This window comes from Coffea eugenioides, chromosome 5 (assembly GCF_003713205.1).
Source record: "Coffea eugenioides isolate CCC68of chromosome 5, Ceug_1.0, whole genome shotgun sequence".
In the NCBI taxonomy this organism is placed as follows: Eukaryota; Viridiplantae; Streptophyta; class Magnoliopsida; order Gentianales; family Rubiaceae; genus Coffea; species Coffea eugenioides.
The window spans coordinates 45,383,366-45,402,177 of record NC_040039.1 but is presented as its reverse complement, the minus strand read 5'-3'; the positions used below and the strand labels follow the sequence as shown (position 1 = coordinate 45,402,177).

Sequence of the window (18,812 nt, the reverse complement as noted above, 5' to 3'; positions counted from 1 at the left end):
AGTCTTTCAAGAACTTTGCGTACTTGGGTACCTGCTTGATCGCGTCCAATAGGGGGATGTTTACTTGAATTTTGCGGAACACATCCAGGATTTCTTTTTCCTTTTCTGCCCTCTTTGTCTTTTCCAACCTGCAAGGAAAAGGAGGTAAGTTAGATTTAATAGTGGGCGGAGAAGTGAAGGTTACCTTAGGATCCTTGCGAATACGCCCTTCCTCTTCAATTTCCTTCTCTATCTCCTCTTCACTTTTGCTTTTTGAACTTTCCACTTTAGGCCCTTCCAGTTCCTTGCCACTCCTCAGCGTCATGGCACTTACATTCCTGGGATTTACCTCGGGTTGCGATGGTAGTTTCCCATAAACGTGGGACTCCAAGCGGTTGATGGCAGTTGCCAGTTGGCTTATTCGAACATCTTGGTCCTTCTTGTCAGCTTTGGTGTCCTGCTGGAGCTGCGCGGTATTCGCGGCCAAGGATCTGATCTCCTGTTGAAGCTGGGTAGTAGTCGTGGCCAGGCTTTTGACTAGGTCCTCCAGGGAGCTTCCTGAATTGGAGGACGAGGGTTGAGATTTTGGTTGCCATGGCTGGTGGAATCCTGGTGGACGATTCGGAAATGAACTTTGTTGCATGTTCCCATAACTGAGATTGGGATGGTCCCTCCAACCCGGATTGTACGTATTGGAGTACGGGTCGTATTGCCTGCGGGGCGCGGGCATGCCTCCGGCCATGTTTACCTGTTCCGCCCCGTCCTCTTGCAAAATGGGGCACGTGTCCGTGCAGTGGTCCATGCTAGTACAGATTCCACACACCTTCGCTCGCGGCGTGTCTCTCATGGCCAATTGTCTAACAACAGACGTCAATTCTGACAGTTGCTGCTGTATAGATGAAGTCTCTACCTCGTTGACTCTACGGGGAGGGTTGCTCTCACGTAAACCAAATTGCTGGGAGTTCTCTGCCATGGCTTCGATGAGCTCCCACGCTTCCCTCGGTGTCTTGTTTGCAAGTGCTCCCCCACTCGCAGCGTCAATGATACTCCTATCGGTTGATTGGAGCCCTTCATAGAAGTATTGGATTAACAGTTGTTCACTAATTTGATGCTGCGGGCATCTAGTGCACAACTTGTTAAACCTTTCCCAGTATTCATACAAGGACTCACCGGGATATTGTTTAATGCCGCAGATCTCCTTCCTCAAACTCGCAGCCCGGGATGCAGGGAAGAATTTTTCCAAGAATTTCTTTTTCAGCTGCGCCCATGTGGTAATACTACCTGCTGGTAGGTAGTACAGCCAATCTTTAGCTGCATCCTTGAGAGAGAACGGAAAGGCCCTCAGTCTAATTTGCTCTTCAGTGACCCAGGAGGTTTCATACTAGAGCAAACCACCTCGAACTCCTTGACGTGCTTGTGAGGTTCTTCGCCAGAGAGACCATGGTAAAAAGGTAATAGTTGAATCAACCCCGACTTCAGTTCGACTTCAGTTCGAAAGCAGTATTCTCAGCCAGAGTGGGGAATGTGATGCATAAAGGCTGGTGAGTCAGCTCCGGGGCAGCCAGCTCCCTTAATGTTTGGGTGTTGGCCATACTTACTTCGTCTTCTACCGACTTGTTTGCAATAAATAAGGGCCCTTCTTTTCGCTTCTTGGTCTCTTGCCTCCGCCTACGCGCTGCCTTCTCAACTTCAGGATCGTATACTAATTCACCTGTGCGAGAAGAACGGGGCATAAACTAGCAAAAATACCAAGAAGAATAGAATAAAATAAAAATAAAATAAAAACTGAATTTGAAAAGAAACAAATAATCCAAACGCCAACTCCCCGGCAACGGCGCCAAAAATTGACAGGTGCCGAACCTGTGCCCATAATAATTACTAAAAAGTCCTAAATTACCACCTCAATTAAATAATTATAGAACAAATCCAAGTACTGGAGCATGGACCCTAGGTGTGCAATGGGTTACTTGATTCACCCTGTTCTCGAAGAGTTTGCTTGATCCGATATACCGGATTTGTCTATAAAAATACTAATTTTGCGTACAATGGCAAGTAGGGTTGATTCCACAGGGAGCAGGTAGGAAATTATTTCTTTCCAAATTAGTAGAATGAAATTGGGGGATTTTCAATGGGAGGCAAATAAAAATAAAATAAAACAAACAAAATTCAAAACTAACTCACAAAGCACAATTCACTAAAAATAGCAATTAACAAAATTCCACCCAAAGGATCAACTGCTCAGGCACGGTCCAATTAAATGATCATCGATGCAAAGATATTTCACCCATTCATCACTAGGTTGGTTATAGTTATCAATAAGCTCTGACAACCAGTTCTTCCTTACCTTTTCGACAGTCAAGGTACGACCATTGACTGCTTCCCTAACCAGATAACAACTCTAGGTACGACCGTAGGAATTTAATTACCCAATTGCATTAAAGCTAGAAGAACCCAACCTTAACCAATAAACACGCTAAGAGGGTTTATTTAAGCTAGATCTTGCGTTTCCCCATCATAAAACCAATTATGGTGGTTGCCACGGGGTGTTAACTAAATGAATAATTTCGGATTCTATTTAATTAACGTGGCAGTAGGCTATTAAATTAAATCAAATACCCGGCCGATGATATTCAATTAATACAATACCCATGAACGATTAAATCAGGAAACGCACGAATAGCAATAAATTGGAAGAAATAATGAAGATTCGATTAGATCTCACAGATATTATGGACCGCGCCCTCGCGTCAACCTTTGGGTAGAGGAGGAAATTAGCCGCTCCTCATCGTATCAGCCTCGCGCGAATTAATTAATTTCATCCACGCAAACATCAAAGAATCTGGAACAGTGAAATAGCGAAGAAGGAAAAAGGCAAGCGTCTTCCTTATCTCTGCGTTGGCATTCGTACTGAATCCCGGAATTCAATGCCAAAGCCCACGCAAATTGTACAGATTCGGAGACAGAAGTGAAAGAGTCAAACGTAAAGGCCAAAAGCAAGGGAAAGAAAAGTATTTTGCGTCTGACCCATTCGGCCTAAAAGTGGGAAAAACTAAAGCTATCTAATTTCTAATGTAATTGCTGCCGAAGAATAAAACAAAAGTCAAGAAAGGCGTCTGACCAAAAAGTAGAAAAAGAAAACTAAAGCTAAAAAGTCCTCTGCGATTCTGAATCTTGCTTTTTCCTTTCTTTATAGCCGCCGCCCCAGAGAAGTCTTCAAAGGGTTAGGAGGCCCACAATTTGTTTAAAGGTTCTAATCCAGTGCTCCGGGTTCACGTGGACCACGGTCCGTCTTTTAGGTAGCGTAGACCTTTTCTGGCGTGGCCGCGCTCTGAAATGAAAGATCTTCTGGAAATTTGCCTCGCGAGATCATTTTTTATGCCGACCACCTACAATTCACACAAATGTCGAATATGAGTGAAATTTCAATTCTTAGCACCGTGAATAGCCAAAATTAGGACAAAATAACAGTGCAAAATGCGTCAAATAACCGCTCTATCAGAAATTCAAACAGGTGAAGCTACAAGTGATGACTTGTTGGGTATTTTATTGGAATCCAATTTGAATGAGATCCGACAACATGGAAATAAGAACGGCATGAGCCTTGAAGAAGTCATCGAGGAGTGCAAGCTATTCTATTTGGCTGGACAAGAGACAACCTCAGGATTGCTCGCCTGGACATTAATTTTATTGAGTCAACATTTTGATTGGCAGGCTCGTGCCAGGGATGAGGTTCTACAGGTTTTTGACAACAATGAACCTGATATTAGTAAATTAAATCACCTCAAAATTGTAAGTATAACTTGCAAAATTATGTTCCCATCTTAGCACTTTTTTGATAGTTGATCCAATCTCCACTAATCATTCTTCTGTTTACGTTTATTTTTCTAAAGGTTACCATGATCCTTAACGAGGTTCTAAGGCTATATCCACCGGCAGCAAATCTTTTTCGAATGATTCCCGAAGAAACTAAATTAGGCGAACTATCACTGCCCGAAGGAATGTTCATCTTTGTGGCCCCAATCTTGCTGCAGCAGGACAAAGACTTGTGGGGTGATGATGCGAAGGAATTTAATCCAGAAAGATTCAGTGAGGGAGTTTCAAAGGCTACAAAAGGCAATCTCTCGTTCTTTCCATTTGGTTGGGGACCTCGAACTTGCATTGGGCAAAATTTTGCTATGCTGGAAGCAAAGATGGCGCTGGCTTTGATCTTACGGCGCTTTTCTTGGGAGCTTTCGCCGAGTTATGCACATGCTCCTCAAGTTGTGCTCACTCTTCAACCCCAGTATGGGGCTCAGTTGATCTTGAAGAAACCGTAAAACAAGAAATCTTGTTATCAATGGCCGTTTATGGGCTCTTTGTTTAATTTGCTGCGAAGTTATGAAGTTTGATATATTTCTCTTACATCTAAAATGAAGTTGTTTAAGGGCTCTTTGTTTAATTTGCCTTCAACGTTGTAGGCTTGCAATTCGTTCCACGGTTTAACAATGTAGGAAATGGAAAATGTCGCGGAATAGAACACAAGAAGAATACGAACAAGTGGGGAGCAATTTTAGGCCGAAGAGAAGTAGGCCGGCAGGAAGAATTAGTCAAATAAAAGGAGAATGACTTTTAAGACCAAAACTTTTAGAATATTGTGGTTTGACCTTTTGCATAATGCAACTCTGAGGAAATGTGTAAAAAATATGATTACCTATTTATATATATATATATATATATATATATATATGAATATATTGTTATTATCGTTTAAAATGTTATAATGATTGTTGAAATATCAATTTAAGAGAACAGAATAACGGGAGAATAAAAGACAAAACAGTTAACGTAGTGTTTTAAATCTTCATTTGATTTTTTTTGGCTAGCACTACTATGTAGTTACTCGACATAAATGTGCTATAATGTGGGTCCAAAATATTTTCTCATTCTTCTTTTTTCTGCTAGAAACAACCAAGAATGAATTTCAATGCCGATTCTGACTTCTTTTTCATAACAATCGATATCATAAATTTGCCTATGATTCAACTGCAATTTCAGGCGGCAATCGATATCATAGTCCGGCTCTGATTAACTATCCACTGCAAGGTCACTTAGAATCATCAAATGAAATGAATATGCGCCGAGAAGACATTGGCTTAGTGGCTAAATTTGAAGGTTGAGACCCTGAATATAGAGTTTTTAGGTTCTAATCTCCCTTTTTCCCTTGCTACTTCTTAAACCCTCACACCTCCCCTACTAGGAAAAAAAAATGAAATGAATATGTTAACCTCATTTTGCTATTAGTGATATGCTCATTTTCTCTACTTTAAGACGGTAATACGAAATTTAATTGGAACTATATAATTTTAATACAGCAATTCCCACTCTTCGGCCTTTTTGGCATGCCAATTGTAAATAGTCACACGAAATCGACAACAAAATTAAGCACAACAATTGCAAAGTTTAGCCAAATTGGTAAAAACCACTCTACTCAAAGGGCTATAGTTTTGCTCTATACTTAAAAAGGACTACCATATAACAACTTAATTAATCTGCTTGCTCTCAAAAAAAAAAAATTTTGTTTTAGGAACTCTCTATGATTCTTGAATAAAATTCATTTTGATTTGTTCCCTATTTTGTTGCCATTTGCCAGTACTCCTTTTTGTCCTTCTACATGTACTTTCCATTTAAAGACATCTAACTCTCCCCGAAATTATTAGTCTTCAGATTTATTTTGAAAAATAATAATAATAAACCATTGAGACCACTAATGAGGTATTCAAATTTAAAACAACTATGCACATTCCTTTGTAATTTATTAGGTCTTGCTTTTACACAAAGTCACGGGGCATCAATTGGATATTGTGGAATAATAGGGAGATTGTGTGATAAAAATTTTAGAAGAACGGGCTGGTATAGTAATTTACCATAATTTACCCCATTCTGTATGTTGACTTCATGACTTCAGGTTTTAATTTATTAATTTATTTTTCACCTGATTATCATATTTCAGCTCAGCTCCCACGACAAGAGGAAAAGACAGTTTGGACAGCTCAAAACATAAAGGGCATAGATATATTTAAGGATAAATTTAACATACTTGGAAAGAAAACAAAGCTTGGGCATATTTTTCCTCGAGAAGGATTATCTGCCATCGTCATGGCATAGGTCATCTAGTTTGTATTTTTGTTTGGATAGTGCTTTGTTCATTGAGATTTATTTATTTTCATTATTAACGTATTTTTTAATTATTTTTTTTATCTCATATACATCACATCAAAAAAAATTATGATATAATATTTTTTTAAAAAATTATCCCAAATAATCTCCTATCCGAACACTTAGTTTGACTCATTCCATGTTCCAGATTTTTCCCATGTAATAATTGAATATTTAGGCATTAAAATCAGAGGATTGTTGAAATTTATGCTAACCCTGTACATAAAATTGATTTCGTCTAAAATATTTGATTTTGCAAATTCCATATCTTTCTTAAGCTAATTAATCGCAGTGTCACAGCTAATTAATGCATCATGATTTTTGAACAATTATAATAATGTTCTGCTCTTTCAACCTCTTATAAAATGAATTTTTTGCAAATGAATTTTCCACTTTCAATAGTTTCTTCCAGATGCCTTCAATAACTGCTGACACAGCTTGGTTGTTGCCAGTACAATATTAATCAATTTGTTGAAATTGAGTGCGCGTTTCATTGTCTAGTCTATTCTGTTCTTCTAGAACATCTGACCTTGCTAGCCAGTTTCCTAAGCTGTCTCAGTCTGTCTACTTTAGCTGTCACACTACCGTATTTATGATTTCCACCTAAAACTCACAGAAATGCCACAGAAATTTTATTCAGTTCCACCACATAAAATTCTACACTCAATACAGCCATGTTCATAACATTTTCGAAGTTTAGTGTACTTAAGAATTATCTACAATTGAAAGTGTTTTCTATGTGTGCTTTAAATGTCACGTCCTCTACATTCACACATATAAGGAAGGGGTGGTATTTAAAAAATGAGAAAGGAAAAGGAGAGATTTGAACACATGTAACGTTTTAAGTTTAGCAAAATTTTTAGTGTTTCTGTACAAAAATAATTGTTCAGAAATTTACTTACCAAAGAAAAATAACTGTTCAACATTTTAAAGCACATAAAAATTTAGCCTTTAATTAAAATTTCCACTCTATGTTTGTTTTTCCGATAGGGTTTATGCAAAGTTCGAATATCCTTCTAATTCTGTGACAAAATTGTTCTTCTAATTAAATTGCCTTAAAGGTCCAGTTAAATTAAATTGGCTTGGAGGTCCTCTCAATTGCACCCAAAAAAAAAAAAAAACTTTGCTCTAAAATCCGAGAAATATATATATAGATATAGGCTCCAAATTCTCGTGTACTCTCTTATCACATGGTAACATAGAAACTTGTACCAAGTCAATCATGCTATGCTGAGCTGAAAGTTCCTCCTTTTCTCCCTTCTCCAAGTAATAAACGGATAGCCGTGCGGACGCACAAGACCAAAGGTTATCATCGCCCCAACCTGAATGTAAATTTGCACTCGACAAAGGTAGAAATCTCACAAGAAAACCAACAAAACAAAAACACAACATGGAAGCCACCTATGTCTCAACCTTTACTGTGTATTCTTCTTGTCTTCTTCTTCTTCTTCTGTTAGTAGTAGTAGTCTCATGGAAAGCTTTGAACTGGGTATGGTTTAGACCGAAGAAGCTGGAGAAACATCTGAAAGAGCAAGGTTTCCGGGGAAACCCTTACAAGCTGCTCCATGGAGACTTCAAAGAGATGTCGACCCTGTACACAGAAGCCCAGTCCAAGAATCTTAATCTCTCCGACGACATCGTACCAAGAGTTATTCCTCAATATCTTGGAGCCGTTAAGAAATATGGTAGTATTTATTGTTCTCATCAACTCTGCTTCCTTCTCTTTGCCTCGTAACCTCTTTTGTCCCTCGTATGAGCTCCTTTTTTTTTTTTCCCCCTTTTTTCTGCTTTTGGTTAGATAGAATATCATTTACCTCCTTTTCTTTTCGATGTTGAAAAATAGTGACTAAGATACTTACCCCAAAAGGAGGAAAAAAAAAAAAAGGAAAATAGTGAATAAGATATACTCAGCCAACCTGTACGGACAATTGATTTTTCAGACTGATGTATTTCGTACTTAAATACGAGTAATATTATAGTATTAGGGTATATGATTTCCCTTTCAGCTTTTGTATTTTAGGATGGTCGTTTTTCTTGGTCTTTTTGTATTTTTTTTTTCCGTTTGTTATTGTTTTGCAACTTGGAATTGTCATAAAGGGCCTCAATACAGCTGATATTTATTATTTCGTCCTACTAGAATATGGACATCCTAATAATTAATTGATTATCAGTAATTCTGCATGTCATTTGACAATGAAGATTGAATCTTGAATTTGAAATCAATTATGATCAGATTAAATAAGCAATCAAATGATCAAATAAACAAAACGAGGATTATTTTAGTTCCGACAAAAATCTATGCTCCCAATAAACTTTAGACTTCAAGTTTCCTTTCTTGTTTTCTTTTAATTTCTATTTTTGGTTTGTTTGTTTTACTATCTTTGTGAATCTTTTTTCAATTCTTTTTTCGATAAAGTGCACTATAACCCCCCAAACTACAAAAATTCTCATAGAAACCATTCATTTTTTTTTGAGTCAATTAACCCATTATAGTACTCAAAAGTTTCAATCAGTCCATCCCGTCAACATCTCCCGCCAAGCTAATGGATGTGTGCAATTTGGCAGGAACAAAAATGACATTTTGTCTCTTTTCCAATCGTTTAAAACCAAATTCTCAAGGTTTTGGGGGTTAACTTGATGAGAATGAAGAGTTGTAGTCGATTAGGGAGGTGGATGAGAAGAAATGTCAATTTTATCCCTACCAATTGCCCGTGCTTGACATTCTGAATAGTTAACTTAATAGAAGATTTTGATGGAATGTGATGGAAATGAGTTGATTGAATCACTTTAAATAGTTTATTAGTTTGATTGATGCAAAAAAAAAAAAAAAATTTTGAAGAATTTGAATTATTTTAGTATTTTGCCCTTGTATTTTTATTTTTTGAAACACTTGATTTTATTATCCTTTCCTAGTGGAAGGCATTTAACTATTTATACTTTCCAGTTTTGGGCCCCTAATCCAAGCGGCTCTAACTTCCAGGTAAAAATACATATTTATGGTTTGGGCCGAGACCTGCCATGGTGATCATGGACCCTAATCTAATAAAGGCAGTTACACAAAAGGTTGATGTTTTCCGGAAGCTCCGTGTTAATCCACTCGGCAGATTACTGGCTCAAGGACTAGTGTCCCATGAGGGAGAAAAATGGGCCAAACAAAGAAAGCTCCTCAACCCAGCTTTCCACGTTGAGAAATTGAAGGTTCTCTTCTCTCTAATTTAATCATTTTATGGGGTTTCAAATTCATATGATGCGGTATTCATCCAGCTCCGTCTGTGTATACACTAACAGTGTAGAAAAGATTAATCTTTTTTTTTTTGAACGGATGACCTGTAAATACTCATTAGTGCGAGTAAATTATGGTAAAATAATCATATAAATTCACACACACACATTTATTATATCCTAAAATTGAAAACACTCTCTGTATTGGACAGTCCTTAGTAAATTGCATCATTTATTTACTAAGTAGCCTTCAATATGGAGTAGTTTCTGTCACTGATTTTCTTTTCTTTTATGGATAAACAGCTTATGCTCCCAGCCTTTTATAAAAGTGCAAGTGAGATGGTGACGAAATGGGAGAATGTTGTTTCACCAAAGGGGTTGGCTGAAGTGGATGTTTGGCCCAATCTTCAAGCTCTTTCCAGCGATGCAATTTCTCGTACAGCATTTGGCAGCAACTATGAAGAAGGAAGAAGGATCTTTGAGCTCCAGAGAGAGCAAACTGAGCATTTGATGCAGGCAGCACGGTCGGTGTACATCAACATCCCAGGATTTAGGTAGATTGATCATGAATTCTTGAGCGCTGTAGAAAATTGTGACTCCTAGAAATCAATGCTTTGAAAATCATGAGTGGACAATGATCATGAAAGACTGCCTTAGATGGGAATTTTAACATATGAGATACGCCAAAGTCATTTAAAAATGGAGCCAAAAACATTGCTGCAAACATAGTTTGTTCTTGCTTTTTTTTTTTTTTTTGGCTAAACTATGATCTTTGTTAGGTTCTTGCCAGCCAAGAGGAACAGAAGAATGAAACAAATTGCCAGAGAAGTTAATGGTTCAGTAAGGGAAATGATCAACACAAGAAGAAAGGCAATGAGAGCAGGAGAAGCCGGCTCTGATGACTTGTTGGGATTAATGCTTCAATCCAATTCTCAAGAAATCGAGAAGCATGGAAACAAGGACTTTGGTATGACTACCGAAGAAATTGTTGATGAGTGCAAGCTGTTCTATTTGGCTGGCCAGGAGACTACTTCAGCGCTACTCGTTTGGACAATGGTCTTACTCTGCAGGTACCCCGAATGGCAGGCACGTGCTAGAGAGGAGGTCTTGCAACAATTTGCAACTAAGGATCCGGACTTTGAGGGGCTAAATCACCTCAAAATTGTAAGCCAATCTTTTTCTTTGAAAAACATAAAATTAGCAATGATCATTTCATTGATTTGAAATATTGCACTAATGGCAGGAGAGACATACTAACGAAGTTCATCGAAGCTTCTCATCTACATAGACATCCTAATTACGCTCGCACTTTTTTTTTTTTTGGTCCCCTTCTCATAGGTCACCATGATCTTGCATGAGGTTTTAAGGTTGTATCCACCAGTGGCTATAATGAGTCGAAGAACTACTCAAGAAACTAAATTAGGAAATTTAACTCTCCCGGCTGGAGTGCAAATCACGTTGCCAATAATGCTGATGCATCATGACCCTGATATATGGGGCGAGGACGTGAAGCAATTCAAGCCTGAGAGGTTTGCTGAAGGAGTATCACATGCAACAAAGGGCCAGGTTGCATACTTTCCATTTGGCTGGGGACCTCGCATTTGCATTGGACAAAATTTTGCCATGTTGGAAGCAAAATTGGCAATGTCTATGATTCTGCAACGCTTCTCCTTGGAACTCTCACCATCTTATACTCATGCTCCTGGAACGGCTACAGCACTAATTCAACCCCAGTATGGAGCTCACTTGATTTTGCAGAAGATAATATAGTTTTTGTTGTTTCATATATATGACTTGACTTGCTAGCCCGGTATGTGGCAGCAGATTATCTTTTAACGAAATAAAGCACCATCTTCTATGCTTAACTTTGCTTGTAAACTAGTTTAAGTCCCGCCCAGTTCGGTATGTCAATGGATCTGTATGAATATAGCAGTACAGATTCACGTAATGTATTTCTCACGGCAAATTAAGAGAGAAATATTACATCTGCTTGTTTAATTTTGCAAGAGATCTTTCCTTTTTCTTTGATAATGGAGAAAACAAATGGCTTGTCATGGCTTAAAATCATTTAACAGCTGTTCTCAAACATTAATCAGTAGTCTGTAAATCTTATTAGCTAGTATTCAAAAATATTTCTTCGTGGTAAGTGGATCTCCAATGCAGCTTAGACAAGACGAAATTCTGTGCGATTACAAGAGAAATTATTGAAGAGTGTAAGCTGTTGTATTCAGCATCTGCCCAGACTAGCAAGAACGTGCTAGAGAATAGATTTTGCAACACATTGCTGGGACCAAAAATATCACAATTTGATGGTCTGTATAACCTAAAAGATTTTAAGTCAATTATATACCAAAATCTATGGCATATTGTACGTAAAAGAACTTTTAACCTAAAAGATATAAGTCAACTCATGATAGGTTGCAGCTTCTCATATGCCAATAAATTGTCTTAAGTAGTCTCCTTCCATTTCTCACATATCACAATGATCTTGCATGAGGTTTTAAGGCTATACTCACCATTTTTTCTTCCTGGTCAAACATTTGTTGAAGAAATTAAACTACAGAGAATCTAATTATCTCAGTTGAGTTGACTTTATTTGCAAAATTTTTAATCACCATGAATTTGTCGGAGATTTTCAAAAGATGAAAGGTTTCAAGGTTCACAAAATAACAAAATTTGTGGCTGTTCATTCAAGTGTGAAGTACAACAATTAATCATTCAAGTACTATTAGAATAGAAGTAACAACTTTAGTAATGAAAGGTCATCACTTGGATGATTATAACCAACATGTGACATCTCTTAATCTATAAAGAGATCAATCCAAGGCTGATTTGCTGCAGAAAATCGTCCTATCACATTACTAGATATTCCGTAAAAGAAACAAAAAATATGAAGAAAATTTTCATAGTGACATGTTGGGTTTACTTCTAGAACCCAACTTCAAGGAGATCCAAGAACATGGGAATGAAAGGTTTGGGATGACTTCTGAAGAGGTCATTCAGGAGTGCAAGCTGTTCTTTTTTGCTGGACATGAGACAACTGCAATCTTGCTTGTGTGGACGCTAATTTTGTTGAGCAAGCATTCAGACTGGCAAGCTCGTGCTAGGGATGGGATTCTTCAGGTCTTTGGCAACAATATACCGGATTTTGAAGATTTAAATTGGCTGAAAATTGTAAGTAGCTTCAATTTATCAAGAGGACAAGCTCTGATGACAGAATAGTTTGATATTATTCAAGAATTTCAGTTTTGTTTCACCAATCTGCAGTGACTAAACTCGAATTTCATGAATGTTGGCCACATTTCAGACTTGTTTTTTAGGTTCTCTTTTGATGAATAATTAGTTTCGTGGGTTCGGATGCAGAAGACTTCATAAGGAATATCATAGCTTAACATTCCATTCACTCAGGACATGTTTTACTTTTGCCATTACCTGAAGCACAACGATATCCGAGTGTAGTGTAATGTTTCTGCTTTCTAGTAGGCAACAGCTATTAGTTGACATTGTCTGGATAGTTATCTTACAATTTTCTTCTCTTGGAACGAAGTTCACACTCCATTTAAGCATCGGTTTGTAATTCTTCTTTTACAGGTGACTATGATCCTTAATGAGGTTCCAAGACTATATACGCCAGGAGTTATGATTTCCCGGAGGGTTAACGAAGACACTAAATTAGGGGAACTAATCTCCACCTGCTGGAATGATTGTCTTGATGCCTTCAATCTTGCTACTTCATGATCCAAGTTTATGGGGTGATGATGCAAAGGAATTCAACCCGGAGAGATTTAGCGAGGGAGTTGCAAAGGCTACTAAGGGCCAGCCGTGTTTTGTGCCATTTGGTGGGGGACCTCGGATGTGCATTGGGCAAAACTTTGCTCTGCTTGAAGCAAAAATGGCATTAGCTTTAATTTTACAGCGCTTTTCCTTTGAGCTTTCTCCATTGTATACGCATGCCCTATACTTGTTTCTTACCCTGCTTCATCCTCAGTATGGTACTCAGTTGATTATGAAGAAACTGTAAAATAAATCTGTTATCTGAATCATCTCCTTCATGAACGCCAGCGATTCCAGGACTTCTGTAATTGCTACATGTTGCTTATCTTGCTAGCCTTTTAGGTTGCTGCTTCTGTAAGGTTTAATAAACTTTTGGTGCAATTACAATAAGATTTTGGAGTTACTGCTATTTTGCAAAGTATTAATGTTAATAGGTTAAAAAGGACTGCATTATAGGACGCAGTTGATCAAAAACAAATTTCACATTGATCTTTTGTTTCCAAACCATTGAGAGTCAAGACTGTAACAAAAAAATTCGCCATTTTTCGCATCAAAATTCTTGATCCTTAGATATAGTTCTACATGCGACCTTCTCATGCTCAAGTATTTAAAATTACATCCAAAGCTTATTGCAGCATTTTCCCCTAAACTATCTTCAATTATCAGTTTTAGGACTTCTGTACCTCGTGCTATCAATTTGCAGCACTTTGTTTAGCTAATTTGCAAACCCTTGAATTTCCCTTGCTATTTTTAAATGAAAAGGACTTTGATACTCCTAATCTGCATCTATTACATTAGGGTACTAAAATCTTTTCATTTGACTGTAGCCACAAAATGTTTTTTCTTTAAATAGATTCCAGCAAAAACACAATGCACTTTAGTGCTACAATTACTTTTTTGTTCAACAGTGCTACAATTAATTGTTTATGGTTCAGATGAGGGGTGCAAATTGTTATTACTCATTAGCACATTAATAATAGCCATGGATGACTGCTCAAAGATTAGCTATTCTAACAATAGCCATGGATGACTGTTCAGATGAGTTGGCCGGTTGAAGTTTTCTTCTTCTTCTTTACGGTAAATCAAAAGTCAAATTCTCAAGTTCTATTTATTGAACTGACTCCTTTCTAGAAGGCAGATAGAAAAAGACTTTTGATGGTGATTTGCCAGGTTTGCAGGATAATCTAGCTTTGTTGATTTGTCAGGAGGGCCTCAAGAGTGCTAATATTTTTACAAAAAGTGTAGTTACCAGGAAAGCGTTTAAATACAGAGGATATAATAATTGTATTATGTGTGTTCATATAGTAAATTAAGCGTAATTTAAGTGAACGAGTAGAAAAATCATTTTACCATAAACAAGAATAATAAAGGCTCAAATGTCCTTTATAGGTGAGTGTTGAAGTCGCAGAGCATCTCCATTTATGCAGATGCCGTAAACATAGAACATACCTTCAAGCTACTTTGTCTTTACCGATTTTACAGATGGATATGCATAGATTTCAGAATGATGTGTCCCAAAGTTGAGGTTCTCCCTCCTTAATAACTAACCGCTTAGCAAGTTCCCCCTGCCAGCAGAAAGTTTGACTGAAGGAGTGGAAGCGCATCAGAGAAAATGGACTTTTTCTATAGCTCGATTGGAGCTTCATCAGTTATAGTTCTTCTCATCGGGGCATGGAGATTCTTGAATTGGGCTTGGATCACACCAAAGAAGATGGAGAAACGCCTCAGGCGGCAAGGTCTACAGGGAAACTCTTACGGGTTCTTGTTTGGAGACACCAGAGACATGGGAAGGATGCTTGAGGAGGCTAAGTCCAAACCAATTTCTTTAACAGATGATATCCTGCCTAGAATCATGCCCTTCATCAATGAAACAATGCAACATAAAGGTTTGTTCTCCAAATTTGCCCGAAGACTATTTGGTTTGCTGTGTTTTTTCGGCAATCATGCATTTCATATATGGGTTGACCCAATCTTTTTTTTAAAAGAGTGGATAAGTTGCTTATCAAAAATTATTTTGTAGGTAAAAATAGCTTTTTTTGGCTTGGACCAAGGCCGGCAATGGTTATCTTGGATCCTGAACAAGTAAATTAGGTCTTCACAAAAAAATTTGTACTTGTCAGAAGCCTCGGGCAAATCCAATCAGTAAACTTCTAGCACTAGGACTTGCTAGCCTGGATACAGAAAAATGGGCCAAACACAGAAGATTATTGAATCCTGCATTTCATGTAGAGAAATTGAAGGTTGTTTCTAGCTTTTTCTGCTGAAATTTGGTGCTGTTTCAATATCTTACACGCTTTTGAACGTTTCTTGTTATTTATCAGACATGGGACTGGCTAGTGTTTGGTATTGCATCATATAAATGTAGTTATGGTTCCAATCTAGTCCAGATAAAGAACCAAATGCAGCCTTTCCAATTTTAAAATTTCACTGAATAATATTTCCATTCTTACTTTTTGATTAATGAAGAACATAAAAGCTGGAAGACTTACGCTGTTGATTCTTCTTCACATGTAGTACATGGTGCCAGCATTTTATCTGAGTTGTAATGAGATGTTAAGCAAATGGGAGAACCTTGCCTCCGCAGAAGGATCTTTTGAATTAGATGTGTGGCCTTAGCTTCAAACATTTACTGGTGATGTAATTTCAAGAACAGCTTTTGGTAGCAACCATGAAAAAGGGCGAAGGATCTTTGAACTCCAAAGAGAACAGGCTTTGTATATTGAGCAAGTTATGCAATCCATTTGCCTTCCAGGGTGGAGGTACGGTACTGTCTTTCAATTTCTAGTTTGTAATTGTATCATTTAGCTTATTTGGTTATTGCTATTTTGCATTCAGTTTTGTGCCAACAGAAAGAAACAAAAGAATGCAGAAGATTTTCAAGGAAGTAAACTCATTAGTTATGGGCAATATCAACGAAAGGCTGAAGGAAATTCAAACAGGTGAAGCTACAAGTGATGACTTGTTGCGTATTTTATTGGAATCCAATTTTAATGAGATCCGACAACATGGAAATAAGAACTGCATGAGCCTTGAAGAAGTCATTGAGGAGTGCAAGCTATTCTATTTGGCTGGACAAGAGACAACCTCAGGATTGCTCGCCTGGACATTAATTTTATTGAGTCAACATTTTGATTGGCAGGCTCGTGCCAGAGATGAGGTTCTACAGGTTTTTGACAACAATGAACCTGATATTAGTAAATTAAATCACCTCAAAATTGTAAGTATAACTTGCAAAATTATGCTCCCATCTTAGCACTTTTTGATATTTGCTCCAATCTCCGCCAATCATTGTTCTGTTTACATTTATTTTTCAAAGTTTACCATGATCCTTAACGAGGTTCTAAGGCTATATCCACTGGCAGCGATGCTTTTTTGAATGATTCCCGGAGAAACTAAATTAGGCAAACTGTCACTTCCAGAAGGAATGTTCATCTTTGTGGCCCCAGTCTTGCTGCAGCAGGACAAAGACTTGTGGGGTCAATGATGGAGCCAAGGGGGCTGAGGGGGCCATGATCCCCCATAAGTTTTGAATTTTTAATTCATAGTATGTAAATATATGTATAAAACAAAGTTGACCCCCTAATTTTTTACAATTTTAGTTTATATACTGAGAGTTTATATATATGTGTGTGTGTGTGTGTGAATTAGCCACTTTTGATTTAATTTTTTCTTCAAAAAAAGTTATTTATTTTTTATTGTGCTAATTATTTAACATTCAAAAAATTAAACATATAATTTGATGATCCATAGTAAATTGACCCAGTTTGATATATTATAATAAAAGACTCAATTCATAATTATGAATGGGCTAAAATAAAAATAATTACTTTATTGGTCCATATACAAATATACAACTTAGCCTAATTGATAAAAAAAATTTAAAATTAGTGATCTATCCTCTTGTGGACCCATATACAAATATACAAATAATTACTTGAAGGCTTGGTAAAAACAAGAAATTGAGTGATCTATCATGTTGTTAACAGATTGATTATATTTGTTTTCACTCTTCATGTATCAACTACTACTATAGAACAGACATTTTCAATTATAAATATAATCAAAACAAAACTGCAAACAAGATAAAAGATAATTTCTTGAATAATTGTCTAACAATATACATAAAAAAAGGGAAGTTGTTCAAAAATTTAGCACTGATTCAATTATAGATGAATTTAGTTATATGAAATAATGTAAAGCTCAATTTACTTTTAAGAAAATAGGTTAAAATTTCAAGGTATGCTAAAATAACTTTTATCTTTTTTTAATTGAAAATATTTATATTTATATTGCATAGTTATATTTTTATTTTTGCACAAGTGACGTATTGGATCATCTTCTCATAATGTACAATTTGGATAGTTTGTAATGTTATAAGATATTTAATCAAATGTTATTTCTTGTCCTAATTTTTGTTATGACTATGCTGCATATTTATGAAATAAACATACCTTTATAATTAAATTTAATATTTGATATTTTAAGATGTCATATATTTAAATCGATGAAAATTATTTTGAATATAACATATTAAGATAATTTTGTTAAAAAAAATTTTGGCCCCCCTCCCAAGGAAAAAATCCTTGCTTCGTTCTATAGTCTATAAAATGGACATTTTCAATTATGAAGATAATCAAAACAAAACTCCAAAACAAGATAAAAGATAATTTTTTGAATGATTGTCTAACAATGTACATAAAAAAAGGAAGTTGTTCGAAAATTTAGCATTAATTCAATTATAGATGAATTTAGTTCTATGAAAGAACGTAAAGCTCAATTTACGTTTAATAAAAGAGTATGAAATTTCAAGATATGTTAACATAATTTTTATCTCTTTTTAATTGAAAATAGTTATATTTATATTGCATAGTTATATTTTTGTTTTTGCACAAGTGACATATTGGAGCATCTTCTCATAATGTGCAACTTAGGTGATTTGTGATATTATAAGATATTTAATCAAAGGTTATTTCTTGTCTTAATTTTAGTTATGACTATGCTACATATTTATGAAATAGACATATCTTTATAATTAAAGTTAATATTTGATATTTTAAGATGCCATATATTTAAATAGATCAAAATTATTTTAAACTTAACATATTAAAATAATTTTGTTCGAAAAAATTTTGGCCCCCCATGAAAAAAATCCTGGCTCCGTCGCTGTGTGGGGTGATATGCGAAGGAATTTAATCCAGAAAGATTCAGTGAAGGAGTTTCAAAGGCTACAAAAGGCAATCTCTCGTTCTTTCCATTTGGTTGGGGACCTCGAACTTGCATGGGGCAAAATTTTGCTATGCTGGAAGCAAAGATGGCGCTGGCTTTGATCTTACGGCGCTTTTCTTGGGAGCTTTCGCCGAGTTATGCACAGGCTCCTCAAGTTGTGCTCACTCTTCAACCCCAGTATGGAGCTCATTTGATCTTGAAGAAACTGTAAAACAAGAAATCTTGTTATCAATCTTTGTTTAATTTGCTATGAAGTTTTTTGAAGATTGATATTTTCTCTTAGATCTAAAATGGGCTTGCCTTGAACATTGCAGGCTGGCAATTCGTTCCACGGTTTAACAATGTAGGAAATGGAAAAGGTCGCGGAATAGAACATAAGAAGAATACGAACAAGTGGGGAGCAATTTTAGGCTGAA

At 36.5% G+C, this 18,812-nt stretch overlaps 3 protein-coding genes, 1 non-coding gene and 1 pseudogene across 4 annotated transcripts; all 5 read left to right on the top strand.

Annotated features, from left to right (window-relative positions):
- The first annotated feature begins 1,082 nt into the window (after positions 1–1,082).
- LOC113772668 lies at positions 1,083–1,189 on the top strand. The gene has a single exon (XR_003468630.1). It is a non-coding gene; the product is annotated as a small nucleolar RNA R71 (small nucleolar RNA).
- A 2,264-nt stretch (positions 1,190–3,453) lies between these two features.
- Positions 3,454–4,295, top strand: LOC113771837 (cytochrome P450 CYP72A219-like). Its single transcript, XM_027316391.1, has 2 exons — positions 3,454–3,768; positions 3,870–4,295. Exons 1-2 carry the CDS (start codon positions 3,454–3,456, stop codon positions 4,293–4,295), a joined length of 741 nt encoding a protein of 246 aa, XP_027172192.1.
- A 3,052-nt stretch (positions 4,296–7,347) lies between these two features.
- Positions 7,348–11,394, top strand: LOC113772319 (cytochrome P450 CYP72A219-like). The gene is made up of 5 exons (XM_027316911.1): positions 7,348–7,859; positions 9,155–9,372; positions 9,700–9,950; positions 10,176–10,560; positions 10,735–11,394. Exons 1-5 carry the CDS (start codon positions 7,565–7,567, stop codon positions 11,164–11,166), a joined length of 1,581 nt encoding a protein of 526 aa, XP_027172712.1. The 5' UTR covers positions 7,348–7,564; the 3' UTR covers positions 11,167–11,394.
- A 915-nt stretch (positions 11,395–12,309) lies between these two features.
- LOC113771836 (cytochrome P450 CYP72A219-like) lies at positions 12,310–13,417 on the top strand. The gene is made up of 3 exons (XM_027316390.1): positions 12,310–12,570; positions 12,988–13,050; positions 13,163–13,417. Exons 1-3 carry the CDS (start codon positions 12,310–12,312, stop codon positions 13,415–13,417), a joined length of 579 nt encoding a protein of 192 aa, XP_027172191.1.
- A 1,365-nt stretch (positions 13,418–14,782) lies between these two features.
- LOC113772553 lies at positions 14,783–18,607 on the top strand (annotated as a pseudogene).
- Positions 18,608–18,812: the final 205 nt, after the last annotated feature.